This window comes from Cetorhinus maximus, chromosome 7, assembly GCF_964194155.1.
Source record: "Cetorhinus maximus chromosome 7, sCetMax3.hap1.1, whole genome shotgun sequence".
NCBI lineage: Eukaryota > Metazoa > Chordata > Chondrichthyes > Lamniformes > Cetorhinidae > Cetorhinus > Cetorhinus maximus.
Window position 1 is genome coordinate 105,708,712 of NC_135885.1, and position 20,916 is coordinate 105,729,627.

At 42.3% G+C, this 20,916-nt stretch overlaps 1 protein-coding gene across 1 annotated transcript in view; it reads right to left on the reverse strand.

Annotated features, from left to right (window-relative positions):
• Window positions 1-10,413: 10,413 nt before the first annotated feature.
• The window catches only part of LOC144682962 (insulin receptor substrate 2-like), a 63,778-nt gene continuing 53,275 nt past the window's right edge, over window positions 10,414-20,916 (reverse strand). The window contains exon 2 of the mRNA XM_078545894.1: window positions 10,414-12,339. Coding sequence (XP_078402020.1) covers window positions 12,335-12,339 — 5 coding nt within the window. The 3' untranslated portion in view covers window positions 10,414-12,334. The remainder of the gene's footprint in view (window positions 12,340-20,916) is intronic.

The following is a 20,916-nucleotide window of genomic DNA, read 5'->3' on the forward strand; positions in this document are numbered from 1 at the left end:
GGAGCCCCCTGGAGGCAATGACAGCTCCCACAGCTGTGGTGCTGCCAGTTGTCGGTGACATCTCCAGTTCCCCTAATTGTTGTGGCCTGCCTGCCTTGCTCTGGCTCTTTAAAATAAATGTACCTTATTTTTGAAAACTTCTTGTTGCGGAGGCACCCACTTTTTCATCTTGATGCCTCAGCAGTGGCCACCTGTAACAGCAGTGCTGCCAATGCTGCCAATGCTCTGATTGAGCTAGCAGCTGGGAGGCAGGTTGATGTCCTCATTGGAGGCTAGTTCCAAGGTTGGCCTGTTACAGCCATCTCTAAAATGCCACCCTCGGTCTCACCAACCCCGCATGGGTTCAAGTCTTACTTTTGGTCGCGGTTGCAGGACATCAATGTTCCCAATAAAATTCAGCCCTTGGTTTCAATGCCTTATACAAGTTCAGCATGACCTCCTTATGTTTATACTCAATGCCCTATTAATAAAGCCTAAGGTACTATTGCTTTATTAACTACAGTCTCAACATGCCCTGCCATCTTCAATCACCTATGTACGTATACACTGAGGTCCCTCTGTTCCTGCACCTCCTTTAGAGGCTCTCCCTTTATTTTGTACTGACTCACCATATCTTTCCTGCCAAAATGAATCACCTCACAATTCTCCGCATTGAACTTCATTGGTCACTTCTCTGCCTAATCCACCTACATATCTATGTCCTTTTGAAGTTCAAGACTATCCCCATTACAGTTGACAACATTTCAAATCTTCATATCGTCTACAAATTTTGAAATCATGCCCTGAACACTACAGTCTAGGTCATTAATATATATCAGGAAGGGCAAGGGTCCCAACACTGACTCCTAGGGAACTCCACTACAAGCTTTCCTCCAATCTGAAAAACAATGATTTATCAGTACTCTCTGTTTCCTATCACTCAGCCAATTTCTTATCCAAGTGCGATTTTCCCTTTCGTTCCATGACCTAGAATTTTGCTCACAAGTCTGTTGTGTGGCACTGTACCAAATGCCTTTTGAAAATCCACATACACCGCATCAACAGAGTTTCCTTTTCAACTTTCTGTTACCACCTCAAAAAACTCCAGTAAGTTAGTGAATGCATGCTGCCTTTCCTTAATTATTCTGCACTTGCCTAAGTGATTATTGATTTTATCCTGTACTATAATTTCTAGAAGTTTCCCTCCCACTGAGGTCAAACTGATTGGCCTGCAGATACCATCCTTGCAACCCTTTTTGAACAAGGGTGTAGCATTCACAATTCTTCAGTCCCCTGGAGTTCATGGTCTGAAGCTGTTTAAGACTGGAAGATTATCATTAGTGCCTCTGCAATTTCCACTTTCACTTCCTTCAGTACCCTTGGATGCATCTCATCTGGTCCTGGTACCTTATCTATAGATCATTATGATACATAGATCATTAAAATGTTATGAACAGGTACAGAAAATATTCAGATAAAAGTAAAATACTGCGGATGCTGGAAATCTGAAACAATAACAAAAATTCCTGGAAAAACTCAGCAGGTCTGACAGCATCTGTAGAGAGAAAGACAGAGTTAATGTTTCAAGTCCGTATGACTCTTCTTCAGAACTAAAGAGAAGTAGAAATGTGGTGAAATATGTACTGTTTAAGGTGGGTGGGACAGGTGAAGCTGGATAGAAAGTCAGTGATAGGTGGAGGCAAATGAGAGATTGCAAAAGATGTCATAAACAAAAGGTCAAGGGGATACGGCTAAAGGAGGTGCTAATGGTGACATTAAGAGTAGAAAGCAGAATGAGCACGTGACAGATGGTCCTAGTGGGGGTGGGGTGGGGGGAGGAGGCTGTGTGGGAAAAAAGATCGAAATAAGCTAAAAGGTGGGGATAAAACAATGAATGGAAATAAATTTTAAAAATAATAATATAAATAGGTGGGGAAAATATATATATATAAAAATTTAAAAATAAATATTGAAAAAAGGGGATCAAAAAGGGTTGAGGATGGAGGAAAGACTTCATGGTCTGAAGCTGTTGAACTCAATGTTAAGTCCGGAAGGCTGTAAAGTGCCTAATCGGAAGATGAGGTGCTGTTCCTCCAGTTTGCGTTGAGCTTCACTGGAACATTGCAGAAGGCCAAGGACGGACATGTGGGCATCAGAGCAGGGTGGTGTGTTGAAATGGCAAGCGACACGGAGGTCTGGGCCATGCTTGCGGACAGACCGGAGGTGTTCTGCAAAGCGGTCACCCAGCCTGTGTTTGGTCTCTCCAATGTAGAGGAGACCTCATTGGGAGCAGCAAATCCAAATTGAGGGACATGCAGGTGAAGCGCTGCTTCACTTGAAAGGAGTGTTTGGGCCCTTGGACGGTGAGGAGGGGGGAAGAGGTGTTGCACCTTCTGCGATTGCATGGGAAGGTACTGTGGGAGGGGTTCGAGGTCTAGGGAGTGATGGAGGAGTGGACCAGGGTGTCCTGGAGGGAATTGTCCCTATGGAGTGCTGACAGGGAAGCGAGGGGAAGATGTGTTTGGTGGTGGCATCATGCTTGAGTTGGCGGAAATGGCAGAGGATGATTCTTTGAATGTGGAGGCTGGTGGGGTGAAAAGTGAGGATAAGGGGGACCCTATCATGGTTCTGGGAGGGAGAGGAAGGTGTGAGGAAGAGGAGCGGGAGATGGGTCGGACACGGTTGAGGGCCCTGTCAATCACAGTGGGTGGAAAACCTCAGTTAGCCTTCTACCTCTTACCTTAAATCTATGCCCCCTTATTGACCCCTCTACTAATGGAAAAAGTACCTTCCTATCCACCCTATCTATGTCCCTCATAATCTTATACACTTCTATCAGGTCCCCTTGCAACCTTTGCTGCTCCAAGGAAAACACCCCCAGCCTATCCAATATTTCCTCATAGCTCAGATCCTCCAGCCCAGGCAGCATCCTGGTAAATCTCCTGTGCACCCTCTCCAGTGCAATCACATCCTTCCGATAATGTGGTGACCAGAACTGCACCCAGTACTCCAGTTGTGGCCTAACCAGTGTTTTATACAGTTCCAGCATAACCTCCCTGCTCTTGTATTCTATGCCTCAGCTAATAAAGACAAGTATCCCAAATGCCTTCTTAACCATCTTACCTATCTGCTCTGCTACCTTCAGGGATCTGTGGATATGCACACAAAGGTCCCTCTGATCTTCAGTACTTTCCAGGGTCCTGCCATTCATAGTGTAGTCACTTGCCTTGTTAGCCCTCCCCAAGGGAGAGTGACGGTTCCTCTGTGGAGGCCAACCAGAGCCAAGGCCATGGCACTGTGGGTGGTCCAGCTGCTCGGGGTGGGGACGAAGTGTGGAAGGGGATTCATTAATGAGGGGAGTAGACAGGCGCTTTTGCAGCCATAGACGTGACTCCAGGATGGTATGTTGCCTCCTGGGTGCCAGGGTCAAGGATGTCATGGAATGGCTGCAGGGCATTCTTAAGGGGGAGGGTGAACAGCCAGAGGCCGTGGTCCATGTTGGGACCAATGACATAGGAAGAAAGAGAATTGAGGTCTTGCAAGCAGACTTTAGGGAGTTAGGTAGGAATTGAAAAGCAGGGCTTCAAAGGTAGTAATCTCTGGATTACTCTTGGTGTTACGCAGTAGTACGCATAGGAACAGAAGGATGAGCAGATGAATGTGTGGCTGGAGAGTTGGTGCAGGAGGGAGAGTTTTAGATTCCTGGGGTATTGGGACCGTTTCTGGGGGAGGTGGGACCAGTTGGACGGGTTACATCTGAACAGGAATGGAACCAACATCTTCGGGGGGAGGTTTGCTAATGCTGTTGGGGCAGATTTAAACTATATTGGCAGGCGGATGGGATCTTGAAAAGTAGTTCAGAGGGGAGAGAAGCTGAGGTGGAATTAGGAATTAAAACGCTAGCAAGTCAGTCTGGAAGGCAGAGGGAACATAGGCTAGATAAGAAAGGAGTGAGTTTAGCAAGGCTAAATAGAATATATTTTAATGCAAGGAGCTTGAGGAATAAGACAGATGAGCTGAGGGCACAGATAGGCACATGGGAGTATGGTATCATAGCTATGACCGAGTCTTGGCTAAAAGGGCAGGATTGGCAGCTCAACATTCCTGGTTATAGGGTATTCAGACGAGATAGAAAGGAGAGGAGGGTGGTTTGCAATATTGATCAAGGAATCTGTTTTTACAGTGAGGAGGGATAATATCCTGGAAGGGTAATCAAATGAGGCCATATGGGTAGAAGTAAAAAAGACAAAAGGGGCATACACTCGGGAGCCTACAGCATGCACCCAACAAACAGCCAGGGGATTAATTATGTAATCAAATTTCAGAGAAGTGTAAGAATCATAAGGCAGTAATAGTAGAGGATTTTAACTACCCAAATATTAACTGGGGTAGTTTCAGTGTACAAGGTAGGGAGGGAGCAAAATTCTTAAGCTGCATCCAGGAGAATTTTTTTAGGCAGTATGTAGAAAGCCCAACAATGGGGTGCGGGGGGCAGTTCTGGACCTAATATTCGGAAATAAGCCTGGGCAGGTGAAAGGCGTATCAGTAGGGGAGCATTTTTGAGATAGTGACCATAACTCAGTTAGATTTAGGACAGTTATGGAAAAGGGTAAGGTTGGGCCAGGAATAAAAGTTCTAAATTGGGGAAAGGCTAATTTTACTAACATGAGATACGATTTGGCCCAAATGGACTGGGAGCAGCTACTTGCAGATAAAACTGAATGCAAGGGGGACGAAGTCATGCGTCAGCTATACAAAGCCCTAGCTAACACTGCTAGAATACTGCGAGCAGTTCTGGGCACCACACTTCAGGAAGGATATATTGACTTTGGCGGGAATACAGGGTCAATTTACCAGAAAGATACCTGAACACCAATAGTTAAATTATGAAAGGGGGTTATAAAAGATAGGGTTGTATTCCCTGGAATTTAGAAAGTTATGGGGTGATTTGATCAAAGTTTTCAAGATATTAATAAGAACAGATAGGGTAGATTGGGAGAAACTATTTCCACTGGTTGGAGTATCTAGGGCTAGGACATAGTCTAAAAATTGGCGCTAGTCCTTTCAGAAGTGAAATTAGGAAACGCTTCTTCATAGAAAGGGTGCTATAAGTTTGGAACTCATTTCTGCAAACAGCAATTGATAATTTTAAAACTGAGATTTGATAATTTTTTCTCAGTCAAAGACTGTAAATGATATGGGGCAAAGGTGAGGTATATGGAGTTAGTTTCACAGATCAGCCATGATCTCATTGAATGGTGAAACAGACTTGAGGGCTAACTGGCCTCCTCCTGCTCCTATGTTATTATAAAAAGGTGTTGTTGAATAGATCCCTCCCTACCTTGTACACTAAAACTATCCCAGTTAATATTTGGGTAGTTAAAATCCTCTACTATTACTGCCTTATGATTCTTACACTTCTCTGAAATTTGCTAAAAGCGATGAGTTCACTGGTACTTCTCACCCTAATAAATGTGCCACAGTTGTAACGCTTTGTATTGTACAGGGGTAACCAGGTTGATTTGCATGCTTTTCTGATCCAATTAATGATTGAGTCATAAGCTGAATAAGACTCAGTGGTCACTTTTAGTAGTTAAAGGTAAGAGTGCCAAGAGATCCCCAGATGGATAGTTCCATATTCTTAAGTTTCAGCAGTGTGTTTGCCAACGTCCTTTTAGCCCAGCCACTGCATTTGCATCTGACTTCTGTATTTCCTGACCAATTAGAGTGGGTGGGCATCTTTATTGCCTGCATATGTCTGTTGCAGGTTCACCCATCCGTCTGTCCCAAGGCACCTCCTCATATTCCCACATGAACAGTCACTATAGACAGTCACTCTCGTCTTAACACAGTGACATAAGTGTCCATCATCTGTGACCCTCCAATGTTGTCCTTCCATTCTCTTAAAACACTATCTTCTCATGCTCATAGGTTCTTTCTTTTCTTGCAGGAGAAAAGAGCACAGGACACCAGGGAGAGGTAGAGAACCAGAAATGGCCTTTCAGTTATAGCCACCTTTACAGCTGGAGAGGAAGAGGGGACGAAATTGAGCAGGGGTCCACATGCCTGACCATTTGAAATGGAGAGATGAGGATCTCCCAGATACCAGGTGACAGCATTAAATAACTCACAGGCATGACATAAAACACTCATGTAGTTTTGTCAGCAGCCATTGAAATATGATGATCTGCACAATGATAGCTTCAAACCCTCTCACCATGTCGGTTCTAATTCATAACTTTCATCTCTCACAGGTCTAAGCATCCCTCAGGAGGCGATGCCACAGAAGGACGAAGAGTCCTCAGAGGAGATCACACATTCTGAGGATGCACAGTCACATGAGCACCCTCCATCAGCTCAGATAATCACACCTTTCTGGGCCTACCAAGACAGGTAGTTGAGTTGAGACATGGTGTCTTACATATCACAAGCAAGTAGGAGTAGGTGCTGGTGACAGGTACAGCAATGGAGAAGGTGCAGGACACAACAAATTCTACTTACCTGGACATAGATGCTGAACTTCAGAGGGTTGTTGATGAAGAGGACTATACTACAGGAGCAGCAGAAAACATGGGAGCTCCTGTCAGCCTTTCTCCTGCAAGAAGGGAAAGAACCTATGAGCGTGAGAAGAGTAGTGTTTCAAGAGAATGGAAGGACAATATTGGAGGGTCACAGATGACCCATGCAAAACTGTGCATGATTAGAGAGAGATTGGAGGAGTGGATCTCTAACCATGATGTCTCAGGCCTTCGTGCTGATGTCGAGGTCCATGGAAAGAGAAGCCACCATCATGGGACATCAAACGAGGCAGTACACAAAGTGAATGCTGGGGCTCATGCTCAGATTGTCTCTTCAGAGAGAATTGAGGAAATCCTCACCTTAGCCATTTAACACCTCACTGAAATGCAGCAAAGTGAGGGTGGGCCATGAGATGGATGATGCAGAAAGGGCACATGTAAGTGTGGACTTTGCTCAAAATGTTTCAATGCCTGTCCCCTTGAGCCTATCTGATCAGAGCTCCACATGTTGCCTCTTGTCCCAATGGCCAAGTCAGCCCTTACACAGGTACAAGTGGAACAGTTTTTGGTGAGGTCCTAATGAGAATGTGCTCATTCCCTCAGTTCTACGCAGCAGAAGTTGTTGAGGCTCTTGTTCCTCATCTGCTGCATAAATGGTTCCATGTTGTGAACGTTGACAGCTGGAAAATGAAAATCAAAGCAAAACTTCCAAGGCAGAAATAACATACAAAGTTTTGGAAATCATCTACAAAGCAGTAAAAGCACTCTCAGAAGAAATCCTGGGAGCAAAAGCCTTTCACCAAGGCAAGGAAGCAGCTGTCAGATTTCAGTTATTAAAGCCTTTCTTGCCTGTCATTTGTTCATCCCAATTAATTCCCACTGTCCTTTCATTTTGTTTTACATGGTGTGTTCCAAAAAGCACGGGAAACCCATGTGCACAGAGTTAAAGTCAGAATTCTGGAATAGTGAGCATTTAACGTATTTAAATTGCAGACCCCACCATCCCACAAAGCTCTCCTACAAGGCGAAGATGACGCTCAGATTAAGGGCGATGTCTGTGGGGTCCTGCTGGCTTCCTGGTGTGCTGACAGTTTCAGCTGTTTTAAGTTCCCATGTACCTTGATACATTTTTAAACTTCCACCATTCAGTCAACATTTAAAAAGCTTAAAAGGTAGTTGAAGGGAAGGAGCATGGGACCAGAGCCAACATTTGGGATTAGAACTACTGCTTGTCTGGAGGTTGAACACCCTGTTCCATGTTGTAATTTATATGTAATAAAATGTTTTTTGAATTGTTAATCATTTTCATTGATGTAGAGATTAAAATAAATATAAAATTATATTGCCTTAGATGTGAAGTTATGATAGTCTGTGTTCTGAATTGTAAACTGATTTTTGGTGTATCAGTCATGAGGCAGGACACACTGAGAACAGAATGTCAGGACACTAAGCTAAAAGGAAACTTTTCACACACTTCATTAATCAACTTTTGAAGATGTAGGAATCCTTTGAACAATACTACACAGGGATGAGTAGCTTGTTCGTGTTTCTTTCTAAATTGATTTTTGTTATGTGGGCGATGATCAGGGATAGTCAGCATGGCTTTGTCAGAGGGAGGTCATGCCTAACAAATTTGATTGAATTTTTTAAGGAGGTGACTAGGTGTGTAGATGAGGGTAGTGCAGTTGATGTAGTTTATATGTATTTCAGCAAAGCCTTTGACAAGGTCCCACATGGGAAACTTATAAAGAAGGCAAATGCACATGGAATACAGGGTAATTCGATAAGGTGGATTCAAAATTGGCTTAGTTGTAGGAGAGAGGATGATGACAGAAGGCTGCTTTAGTGACTGGAAGCCAATGTCCAGCGATGTACCACAGGGATCTGTGCTGGGTCCCCTTTTATTCGTCATTTATATAAACGACATAGATGACTATGTGGGGGGTAGGATTAGTAAGTTTGCAGATGACACAAAGATTGGCCGGGTGGTTAACAGAGAGGTTGAGTGTCTTGGGCTACAGGAAGATATAGACGGGATGGTCAAATGGGCAGATAAGTGGCAGATGGAATTTAACCCTGAAAAGTGTGAGATGATACACTTTGGAAGGAGTAATTTGATAAGAAAGTATTCAATGAACGGCATGACACTAGGAAGTTCTGAGGAACAGAGGGACCTTGGCGTGTGTGTTCATAGATCTCTGAAGGCGGAGAGGCATGTTAGTGGGTTGTGAAAAAGGCATATGGGGCACTTGCCTTTATCAATCAAGGAATAGATTACAAAAGTAGGGAGGTCATGTTGGAGTTGTATAGAACCTTGGTGAGGCAACAGCTGGAGTAGTGTGTGCAGTTCTGGTCGCCATATTATGGGAAGGATGTGATTGCACTGGAGGGGGTGCAGAGGCGATTCACCAGGCTATTGCCTGGGATGAAACATTTAAGTTCTGATGAGAGGTTGGATAGACTTGGGTTGTTTTCGTTGGAGCAGAGAAGACTGAGGGGCGACCTGATCGAGCTGTACAAGATTATGAGGGGCATGGACAGGGTGGATAGGGAGCTGCTGTTCCCCTTAGTTGAAGGGTCAGTCACAAGGGGACACAAGTTCAAGGTGAGGGGCAGGAGGTTTAGCGGGGATGTGAGGAAAGATTTTTTACCCAGAGGATGGTGACGGTCTGGAATGCGCTGTCTGGGAGAGTGGTGGAGGCAGGTTGCCTCACATCCTTTAAAAAGTACCTGGATGAGCACTTGGCATGTCATAACATTCAAGGCTATGGGCCAAGTGCTGGTAAATGGGATTAGGTAGGTAGCTCAGGTGTTTCTCACGTGTCGGTGCAGACTCGATGGGCCGAAGGGCCTCTTCTGCACTGTGAGATTCTGTGATGCTGACAGGACTGTACTTATTGCCCATCCCTAGTTTGGCTCAGGTTAGGATGAGGAGAAAAACTGCCCTTGAACTGCTGCAATCCATGCTGGGGTGATGCTAATTTTATTCTCGCCACTGAACTACAGAGCACCTAGTTCCAATTGTGTGATTGACAAGGCCACTTCAGAAAGCATTAAGAGTCAACCACAGAGTGAGAGTGGAGTCAGGTGTAGGTTGCACTGGGTAGGGTTGAAAGGCACCCTTCCCTCTAGGAACAATAGCTCACCAGTTGGGCTTCTAGACCAATGCAGAACTTGCATGGTTTTGTTTTGGTGCTAACCCATAATTTATCTCTACCTTTTCAATAAAAACAAAGCAAAATATAGCCCATAGATAAAAAAGCCTTTAAATACAATACGGTGCAGAAAGAAAACAATGATAGAATATCGAAGGGGAGGAAAAAAAAACAATGATCAAGAGGATAAGAGGAAAGGAAAAGGTGGCAAGGAGCAGTGAAATATTTGTAATCCAAAGAACAAAGCTTTATGTACACTGACTTCCTGAATTTTTGAAAAAACAATTTATACTAGGACACAGCAACAGGAAACAGGATAAAGATGACTATGAACTTGAGTGAGTTCAGATTTGCTGTTCTTTTTATGCTCTTTGAATACATCATTCATTACCACCAACCATCAGCATATATTATGCCACGGGGCAATTTTATAGGTCTGAAATACCGGAAGACAGTATTCTCAATTGAACATTTGGAAAATCGTTGGATATTTGTGTTAGAATTTCTGATATGCATTGTTAGCAGCTGAGGGTTCTCGCCAACAGCATTGACTTTTTAGTTACTCACCCCATCCAACCTCAAGGAGCATGATGTTTGGTTCTCCAACACTATCTGGTCACTGGGGGGTGGATTCTTACAGTCAATGTGAACCACAATCAATGCAAAAGCTTTGCTAGCACGGACTTTATAGAAACATTGGATAAAGGGATTGTGTAAAAATTTGCAGAAAGATTATTAAATGAAATCTGAGAAACAACAGCTTTCATAAATATTGTACGCTATTTTATTGCATATGGCTATTGGGACAGCATTCAAGATCAATACAGGTATAGTACAATATGCTATTCTAAATTAATTTTTCATCTTCCGGCAGCATTACATTCAACCTTATAATACAGTATATACAACGGAAGACACAGCAAGATATTGTTAAAGTCACAATTATCTCTTGTCTGGTCACAAGAAGAAATATTACATAATGTTATATTTCCCTCCATCTGAAAAGTAAGAGGTAACATGAAAACACTGCTGTTACATAGTTTAGGGTTTACACAGCATCAATTGAAGAAAACACACACATTGAACTGAAAGTGGCAAAATATACAAATAGCAAACTTTGCTGTACACTCTAGTGAACTTTGTAACTAGTGTATACAGATACATATTAAATTGTTCCAAACTGTAAACTAAAGATGTAAAATATTGCATACAGTTTTTGATTTGTACATTTAAATATTTTGATACAGTGAAGCTATTAAAACAGTATTTAGTGGCATGTGTCACTTATCTCAGTACATTCCAGACTCTGCTGTTGTCTCAGGTAATGAAATTTGTGGTCAGCATTTTTTCTTTCAGTGCCAAGGTTATAAGTGGCTATTAATGCAGATTCGGCCACTTTATCAGGATTAATTCTGATCTATTTTTACATAATGTAAAAACTAGCAATGATGACAGTACAGATCTTCTTTGTAGAGTATATTTACATACGCCATTAGGCATAACGACAATGGAATTGACCTCTGGTAATACAGAGACCTTCACACCAGTCTGTAGTGAAACTTCAATTACTGGCATTGCAGAAAACTACATTTACATTCAGAATTTTCTGGCACTTTCATCAGCTGTTCCAATATTAATAAATAAGTCAGCAGAAAGGACTTGAGGAGCCACATTCACTAAAGCAGTACTGAATAGTCCAAGTTCTGCATTCAACATAAGAAGCACTCGTGGTTAAGAAACAGCAAGAACTATATATTTTAAAGAAAAACTGCTGACTCCCCTCTGAAGGAATCAAACTTACATTTTAAATAAGCTGTACATTAACAATGTCTTGCATTCAATTGTGTTTTAATATTTACATTCTGATGCAGCTTAGAATATCACCCACATTTGTAATGTCATATCTTCTCTCCCTATAATGACTTATGGAAGGTTATCATCTTGGTTTTAGTGAAAGCACTTCTCTGCATCTTGATGGGTCTTTCATGGATCTTTTGATCCAAATCCAATGTCCTGAAATTGCACTTTTCTTTCCTCCTATCTGTCAGACCATTTTGTATTTTTTTAAGTTAGGCTCAAACTATTCAACATGGGATCCTTCTTGAACAAGCCCAAAATTCTGGCTCGTCATACAGTTAAACTATTTTCAAGACATTAAACAAGATGTTAAGGCCTAGGGTTTCTGTCTCAGGAGTTCAGCAGCAATGAAGCTAAGTTTGTGCTCCTTCTCCCATAAAAGGCTGACTTTAGTATTTAAATGAGGTAGGATTTATACCAGGACAGTAACATTCCAGTTCAGTCTGTTCCTGGCATGAGAAGCATTTCAGAAAGGTAATGTGGTCAAGGTGTTACCAGACTGGGAAAGTTAAGTAATAGAAATTGTGGCCATATCTCAGCTTAAAGAAAGGCCTAGCTGGAAACAGCTAATATACTGTTAAATAAGTACTGCTTCAGTGCACTCCACCTAGCAAAGGAAGAGAATGATCGATATCCATAACAGAAACTAATGAGGCAGAAAGCTTCCTTGTCCTTGAAGGTATGCTGTGCGTTGCAGTGTTATAACGGTCTCGAGGCATTATTGGTTACCCATTCACAATGAGGAAAAAAGGTAAACTTGAGCAGCATTCCACAAAGGTGTTTGCTGAGCAGCATCACTTGTTTGAGGTTCCAGAGAAGGGTCCATCAGTCTGAACAAGAGAAAAGAAAAATTTTGCCTGAAACAACATTTCATAATATAAACTTAGTCACTTGGTAGTACAGAACTTGAATATTGCTGAAAAAAGAGATGCGTTGCTGAAGCTTTTTGTCTTGCCCTCATCAGGACAATTGCAAGAATGCCAAATTTCAAATGATCACAACAATTTATACAACAGGAGAGAGGTTTCCAAGAATTGGCTGGCAAGTTGACTCTGATTGGCCTTCGGCTGTTTGTAATAGGCAGAGCACAGACTATACTCAACCAGCCTGCGTTTGCAAAACCCAAAACAAAACACCTGTTAGATGTGATTCCACGATTGGGCAGCACTAACTGCTAAACCAACTCGTAATGTGACTCATTTAGGCTTGCTAGAAGTGACATACATTCATACATTCACCTGTTCTCGGCAAACAGCGGGAGTATGTTCAAGCTTTGTGCCTTTTTTGGATTACTGGAAGTACATGGAGCCTATAGTTGCCCATTGCTTTCTCCTGACAATACCTTGGCCAACCAGAATCAATTTGTCAACTAATCAGCACCCTTTTCTCCAGTAGTATAAATTGTGATTTTTTGAAATTTGGCATTTTTGCATTCATCCTGATGAGCCCATGATAAAAAGCATCAGCAACATGTCTCTCTTTTCAGCAATATAAACTTAGCTAGTTATTTGCAGCTATTTTATTTACTTAATAAACAACTTAGATATACAGAAGGGTCAGATAACAAGCTGCATCTATTTCCAGTGTTTGAGCCTGTATCCTTTATCACTCTCCCAAAAGTTGTTTGCTTAGCTATCTAAGCACAGCAACAAGTCACATGGGAAATGCTGCTTTTGAGGCAGTGTTTATTTCTGCTGCAAAACTGGAGTTTAAGGATTAAGACCAGGAATTTAGAGATCCGTGCAAGTGGGTGGGATGCAGAATGCAAAATACATTTTGTAAAACATGCACCGCAGCTACAATTTCAGGATTCTGGGGAGAGCTGAAATTAATAGAGCTCTTTTGAGTAGTCTGCAGGTCTGACACAGAATACACCCAGAAGTCAGGCCAATGCATTGATTGAAATGTGGTTTCAAAGTGCAACCTACAAAATCTCTGCTCTATTTTTGAGAACATATATTTCACTTCATTTTATTTAAATGGCGAGGTTGGATGCAGTTGTGACGTGGAGTAACTGTGTCTAATCCTTGAACCTGGTGCTCTAAATTTCCCATATTAAGATATGCAGTTTCACCATTTCAAGATTTTATTTTAAAAACTTTGCATTAAACCTACTTGAATGACACTTAATAGGTGCAATTAAGTCTAAAAACAAAAAAACCAAGTCTCAATAAGATTTGAGTCAAACCTTTAAACCAAATTAATAAAAACAGTGCCTAAGCAGAGAGAGAAGTTTCTGGAAAGTATGGGGCTGGTGTTTACAATGGGAATACTGTGCTCTAAATATTACTGTTGGCACAAGTTCTTTTCAATTTCCCAAAGTGCAGTTATCAGGAGCTTGAACACAGGCTTCTTTTGTTTTTCAACATCCTTTTGAAATTTTAACAAAAGAAATCCAGAACATAATGAGTATCAGATGCAGAACAATCTGCCGTCAGAAAGTCAAACCCTTGAAAGGAGGTTTTTGAAGCGTATGGCCACAAGAAAAACATTCAGGGGGTGAAATTAGTTCACGCCAGCAACATGAAACAGGTATGTAGTGAAGTGGCAGCTGATTTTTTTCACCTCGCCTGTTCTTCTTGTCACTAAGTTCACAGAATCATAGTACAAACTCGTTTCAGAGACTTGATTCGCTGCCACTTTTACTTGGTTGGAAATTAAAACTCTTGGCAATCTTTTCTAAGACAATTAAAAATAAAAACTTACACAGTAAAACACTGGCTGCTGATTCACTAAGAGCTCATTCCGTGCTGCTGGTATGCATCAATTTCATCCGATGCCCACCACCGCCACCCCCTTGCCTACACCACCCCGGGATGGGAGAGCAGGTGTGGGGGGGCTAAAATTGGGCGCCAGGGCAATGACACAGTGCCTGCCACCCACAGACCCTCGCAGTAACTTTACCAGCAATGGGGGATACGTAGGGTGACCTGCTCACACATGGACCAATCAAGGCCTTGAACTGATCAATTAATGGCAACTTAAGGGCCTCCTCCACTGTCACTGGGATTTTGACCGTAGCTAGGAAGGCTGGTGCCAGGTGCCTAGCCTACGATTTGAAATCTGGTGGACAGATGGCTGGGCAAGGGAGGGTGCCTCCTTTTTGGGCCCCCTCCCCTCATGACAAATCTCCCCACTGGGTTTCCCCTCCCTCCCCTCTCCTACCCACCCTTACTATCCTGGCACCCCACACCGGGGTCTGTTCGCATTGCCCTGGTGACACCCCAGACATAGCTTCTTCTGGGCTCCGCGGCTTCTTTTCATTAGGGGACCCAGCAGTGACCACCGTCCACATTGGCGCTGCTGGAACAAGAACTACCAGCCGCTACAAGCTAATCAAAGGATTGACAGCCATGAAATGGCTGTGGGCAACCGACCAAGGTGGGCTCACCAGGGCCTTTACACCAAGGGGTGGGAACCCTGCCCCAGCGTAAAATTCAGCCTTTAGAGTGCATCACTTTAATCATGGACTGGCAGCCCATAGCCTTCAAGGCAGCATACGTCATATGATTCTTTTGCTAAAAGAGATCCCTAGCTAACACATATTCTGTGGATTTCAAATATAATTTGAAAAGGAGGATTTTTCATTTAGTTGTTCCCAGGATGTGGCAAATTTCTCCATGTCTCGTTGCCCACAGGTGTGTCATCTACTTTAGAGCGCATTTACAGTCAATCACATATAGTGTGGACTCAGTCACATGTAGATCAACTGGATTAAGGTGACTAGTGCCCTTTCCCTGAAGGGCATTACAACAGTCCAATAGCATTCACAGCCATTTAAATCTTCAATTACTAAATTTAAATAAGATAAGATCATAAGAAATAGGAGGTGTAGGCCATTCATCAAGATCATGGCTGATTCAACTGTGGCCTTAACTCTACTTTCCTGCCTACCATACCCACCCCCCGCCCCCAAAATAACCCTGGACTCCCTTGTAGATCAAAAATCATACTAGCTCAGCCTTGAATATATATCCAGCTTCAACTGCTCTCTGTGGAAGAGAATTCCAAAGACTAACAACCCTCTGAGAGAAAAAAAATCCTCATCTCCATCTCCAGTAAGTGAGATACTTTATTTTCAAACTGTGCCCTCTAGTTCTAGATTTCCCTATGAGGGGAACAACCTCTCAGTATCTACCATGTCAAACTCTTGGGAATCTTATCTGTTTCAATAAACTCCTTCCCCATTCTTCTAAACTCCAATGAGTATATGCCCAACCTATTCACCCTTTCCTCATAAACTAACCTCTTCATCCCAGGAATCAATCCAGTGAACCTTTTCTGAACTGCTTCCAATGCAAGTATATCCCTACTTAAGTAAGACGACCAAAACTGTACACCGTACTGTAGATGTGGTCTCACCCATGCACTGCACAGTTGTAGCAAAACTTCCCTAATTTTATACCCCCTTGCAATTTAATTTCACAACTTGCCATAGCTGTTGCTTAATGTCATTTTGCAAGTTCAGTTAATCTATTTAGATTATAACAATTGTCTGTTTGAATCAACCTTTTCCTTACACTCTTAAATCTAGATCATTTCAATCACACAGCTTGTTTGATTAAAAACAGTGGCAGTTAGCAGAAATTCATCCAAAAGCCAAATCACCTTGAGGGAAAGTATCTGCTGCATGGTTACCACATTAAGTACGGTAACAGTTACTGTAAGGGAGCTTTAAGTATTGCTTAGCATGACTAAGCAGGATGTTAATAAACTCAGCAGCAGCTAAATGGTGTGGCATTCAATACACACTATTTTTCTAGATTGTTGAAAACCAACACAAAATGAACACTAGTTGGATTATAAAAGACTCTGCCTAATCATCATCACCACAAAAGGAATCAGTAATGGAGCTCTATCATAAGTTAGGGTACAGTGATACTATGTGAAATCAGTATTGTCTGACCAGTTAACACCTATTATACCCTTTTTAAAGATTAAATTGACTGAATGCCACTGCTTGTATGACTGGAGTCAGAAGTCCCACTTCAGAGCACATAACCTAGCTTGACACTCTGAATGCTGCAAAGTCAAACCAAGGGTCCGCTTACCTTCTCAGAAGGCTGTAAAATATCCCATCACATTGTTCGAAGAGCAGTAAAGTTCTCAGTGCCTTGACTAACTTTTATCCCTCAACCAACATTATTAAAACAAATTAATTGGTCATTTCTCTCAGTGCTGTTCACGGGTGCTTGCCATATGTAATTTAATTGCCTATATTTACCTACATTACAACATTGATTACAGCCGAAGTACTACTTTTGAAGTGTAAGTGCTTTGGGGCAAACCAAGCCATTTGTTCCTTCTCCTTTTTCCCCCTGCTCCCTGGCAACTGTCTGAGGCTGAATCAGACGGTTCGCGACCTTAGTTTCAAATACGACACTGAGATGAACTTCCAACCACAAATCCATGCAGTCACTAACACCGCCTGTTTCCACCTCAGTAACATTGCCTAACTTCACTCTGCCTCAGCTTAACCACACCTGAACCTTGATTCATGCCTTTGTTGCTACTAGACTTGACTTATTCCAAGACACTCCTGGCTGACGTTGCACCTTCTATCTTCCATAAACTTGAAGTCATCCAAAACTCTGCTGTCTGTCACCTAACTTCCTCTCACCCATTATCCCTGTGCTCACTGACGTATGATGGCCCCTGTTAAGAAACGCCTTGAATGTAAAATTCTTACCCTTGTTTACAAATCCCTCCATGGCCGTGCCCTTCCTCATCTCAGTAATCTCCTCTGGCCACTGCTAATACTGGGATCTTGAGAATCCTCAATTTTAATTGCACCACCTGGGCCCTAGTCTATCGAATTTCCTCCCTACACCACTCTGCTGATACCTCTCTTCCCTCCTTTAAAATGCTCCTTCTCTCTGACCTTCATCTGCCTGATATTGTTTTGTCTGGATCAGTTTTTTTTTTAGAAATAACACTCCTGGGAAGTGCCTTGGAGCAGATGTATTTCAATACACTTTGAATCTAATAAAGTTGTTGAATATAAATTTCTATAATTCTATTTCTGCCTAAGTGCTGAACTATAGTGACACCAAAATAATTGGACAGATAGTTTGTTTGTAAAGGTTTTCTTGCTGGGTTCCGCATCCCACCACCTAGCTGAAGTCAATAAATAGATTCAGTAGATCTTTCGTGTTCATCGACACTGAAAGCAAGGTCAAGTTACAAGGATCACACAGCCACAGCACTCTGTCAGCCAACCTAAATTCAAAATGATGAGGTGGCACGATTCATGGTCACAGGATTAATATAAATGAGAGAGACCATTCAGCCAATCTTCCCGAGATAAATAGCTTAACGCTAGATTTTGACTGGCTAGATTTTAACGTGAACGTTAAATAACTTCAATCGAAAAGTCCAACCAATAAGTCACATAAATGATCCAACTGGATCTTTAATAAATCTGAAATTTTACCTTCACTGGTCTAACAAGAAAACCATGTGGATTACTCTCTGCGTGAAGGAGTTAGGGTGATATTGACCTTCCACCAGTATTAGTCAGTGCTTCTGATACTACTGATAAGGCCAAGTTTGATTTACGTCCTTTACATAATTTCCTAGGTTTCCTCATTCATCTAGAGTGCTAGTTTGGCCAAGTTTCCCTCAAAACCCAATCTTCTCATACAATCAATCAACTTTGCAGCTCTTCCATGCACTGCTTCCATTCTCAACTGAAATTGTACAATAGTACAATGGTCAGCACATTTGAATGTCAATGAGAATAACAGACTCTGATTTCTACTCTAGTTGTGCTTTTCTACATTTGCGCTCTTTTCTTGGGAGTGTAAAGCAGCAGAAATTTCACAGGATGCTTAACAGTCAGACAGACCTCCATGGTCACAGGCAAACAACAGGGTGACTCGTCCTATAAGCTCCCACAACCCACATGATGAGGGGAAACCGCACACAAAAACACACACAGACACTGGACCAAGTACTTTGCGTATGGCAACTCATAATTCAGAGCCAAAGCTCCAATTTCTGCTTGCCAGGACTGTCTAGAGCAGGGTTTGAATCCTGTATCTTCTGGCTCAGAAGCAGCAATCCTACCACTAAGCCAGAAACTTGCTTCTGTACTCTAGTGATTTAACAATATAATTCAACATTCTATGCTCTTTGTTTATTGTTGCCGCACCATGATTTTGTATGTTAAGTGCTGAGACTACTATTAATGAAAACAGATGTCAGACTTATAGCAAATGAGGAAATTCCACAGCCACCTTGAGAGTCTGCCTGGAGGTCAAGTACAGGAATACATATTTGTCTATCCACTGCTGCAGCAGTTAGCTGCTGAAACTCTGCAACTTCTACTGGTGAAATCTGAATTCCATGTGGTAAGGTGCAAGTCAATGTTGTGGGAAGGGGGTTGGTGACAAAGCATCACAGCTTTACATTGTGAATTGTTTTGCTGGTTGTGCTGCTCCTGAGGATTTACTTGTACCTGCTAAACATAGAGGGTTCGAATTAGTGCTTGTCAGTTGTCTAATGTCTACTGTCCTTGGGGGAAGGGGACAAATGTTGAGAGGTTGGAGCCAAGGTGGCTCTAAATGTGGCTATGGACAGGGGAGAGATGGTAGGATGGTTTCCCACTTTTTCCACCTCTTGACTGATGGCAGATAGATGCTTTAAAAGGAAAAGATGTTTTAACTCCTTGAGTGCTGTAACTTTCAGGAACAAAAGACAGGTTTTCTCATAGGTTTAAAAAGGATAAATGTTTATTTCTTCACACCTGAATGTATTTGCAACAGCATCCGCTCACATGCAGAAAGACACACAAACACACAGACACGCGCACACACACACAAAAGGGTAATAGCCCAGCACCATCCAAGCTTGATGCTGAAATAGGGCGCATCAAAGACATCCTGCAAGATAACTGTAACCCTGATCAGATCATTTTGCACTCTGTATCACGCAAACTCATGAACGGGCCTAAGGCTGTCACATTCGGTGCTGAAAAGTGCCCAGTCTACCTCAGATTACCCTGGAAGGGCAAGACACCTCAAAAATTTGAGCAACAGGTAAAGCAAGCTGTTTCACACTGCTATTATGTGGTAGCAACTCAAGTGGTATTTGCCACTAACAGGATGCTGCTGTCTAGCCAAAAAGATATTCTGCCTATCACACAAATGAATAATGTGGTGTATGAATTTCAATGCCAGTGTGCTGTTAGGTATGTAGGCTGTATGTCCCATAGACTGGCAGGTTGTATCAAATAGCTTTCACTTACCAACCAATCAGCACTCTCTTCTCATACAAAGTTGTTGTTTCCCCTGACATTGGCATTCTTGTGATTGTCCTGATGAGTGCAAGACGAAAAGCTTTGACAAAATGACTTATTTCAGCAATACTCAAGTTCTATACTACGAAAGGACCATTTGATTACATAAGAGGTAGCATGCACTTAGGTCTTAAACATGAACAAGGAACCGGAGTAGGCCATTCGGTCCCCCGAACCTGCGCCGCCATTGAATGAGATCATAGCTGATCTGATAGTAACCTCAAATCTGCATCCCGCCTACCCCCGATAACCTATCACCCCCTTGCTTACCAAGAATCTATCCACCTCTGCCTTAAAAATATTCAAAGGCTCTGCTTCCACGACTTTTTCAGGAAGAGAGTTCCAAAGACTCATAACCCTCAATTAAAAAATTTTGTCTCATCGGTTTTAAATGGATGACCCCTTATTTTTAAACAGTGACACCTAGTTCTAGATTCTCCCACAAACGGAAACACCCTCTCCACATCCACCCTGTCAAGACCCCTCAGGATCTTATATGTTTCAGTCAAGTTGCCTTTTACAGTTCTAAACTCCAGCAGATATAAGCCTAGCCTGTCCAACTTTTCCTCATAGGACAACCTGCCCATTCCAAGTATTAGTCTGGTAGACCTTCTCTGAACTGCTTCCAATACATTTACATCCTTCCTTAAATAAGGTGACCAATACTGTGCACAATGCTCCAGATATGGTCTCACTAGTGTTCTGTATAACTGAAGCACAACTTCCCTACTTTTGTATTTAATTTCCCTCGCAATAAATGAGAACATTCCATGAGCTTTCCTAATTACCTGCTGTACCTGCATACTAGCCTTTTGTGATTCATGCACCAGGACACCCAGGTCCCTCTGCATCTCAGAGCTCTGCAATCTCTCACTATTTAAATAATATGCTTCTCTTTTATTCTTCCTGCTAAAATAGACAATTTCACATTTTCCCACATTATACTTAAAAGTTTAAAAATTCACTGTTATATTTGGTTCTCTCGAGATGGAAGTTTGAAATGTTTTGGGCCTGATGATTTCCTTTGGGTTCATTGAAGGAATGGAGTTTGGAAGTTTCCAGCAATGGATTTGCAGTGGCTCTCTCCTCTAGCAGCATGTTTCTGACT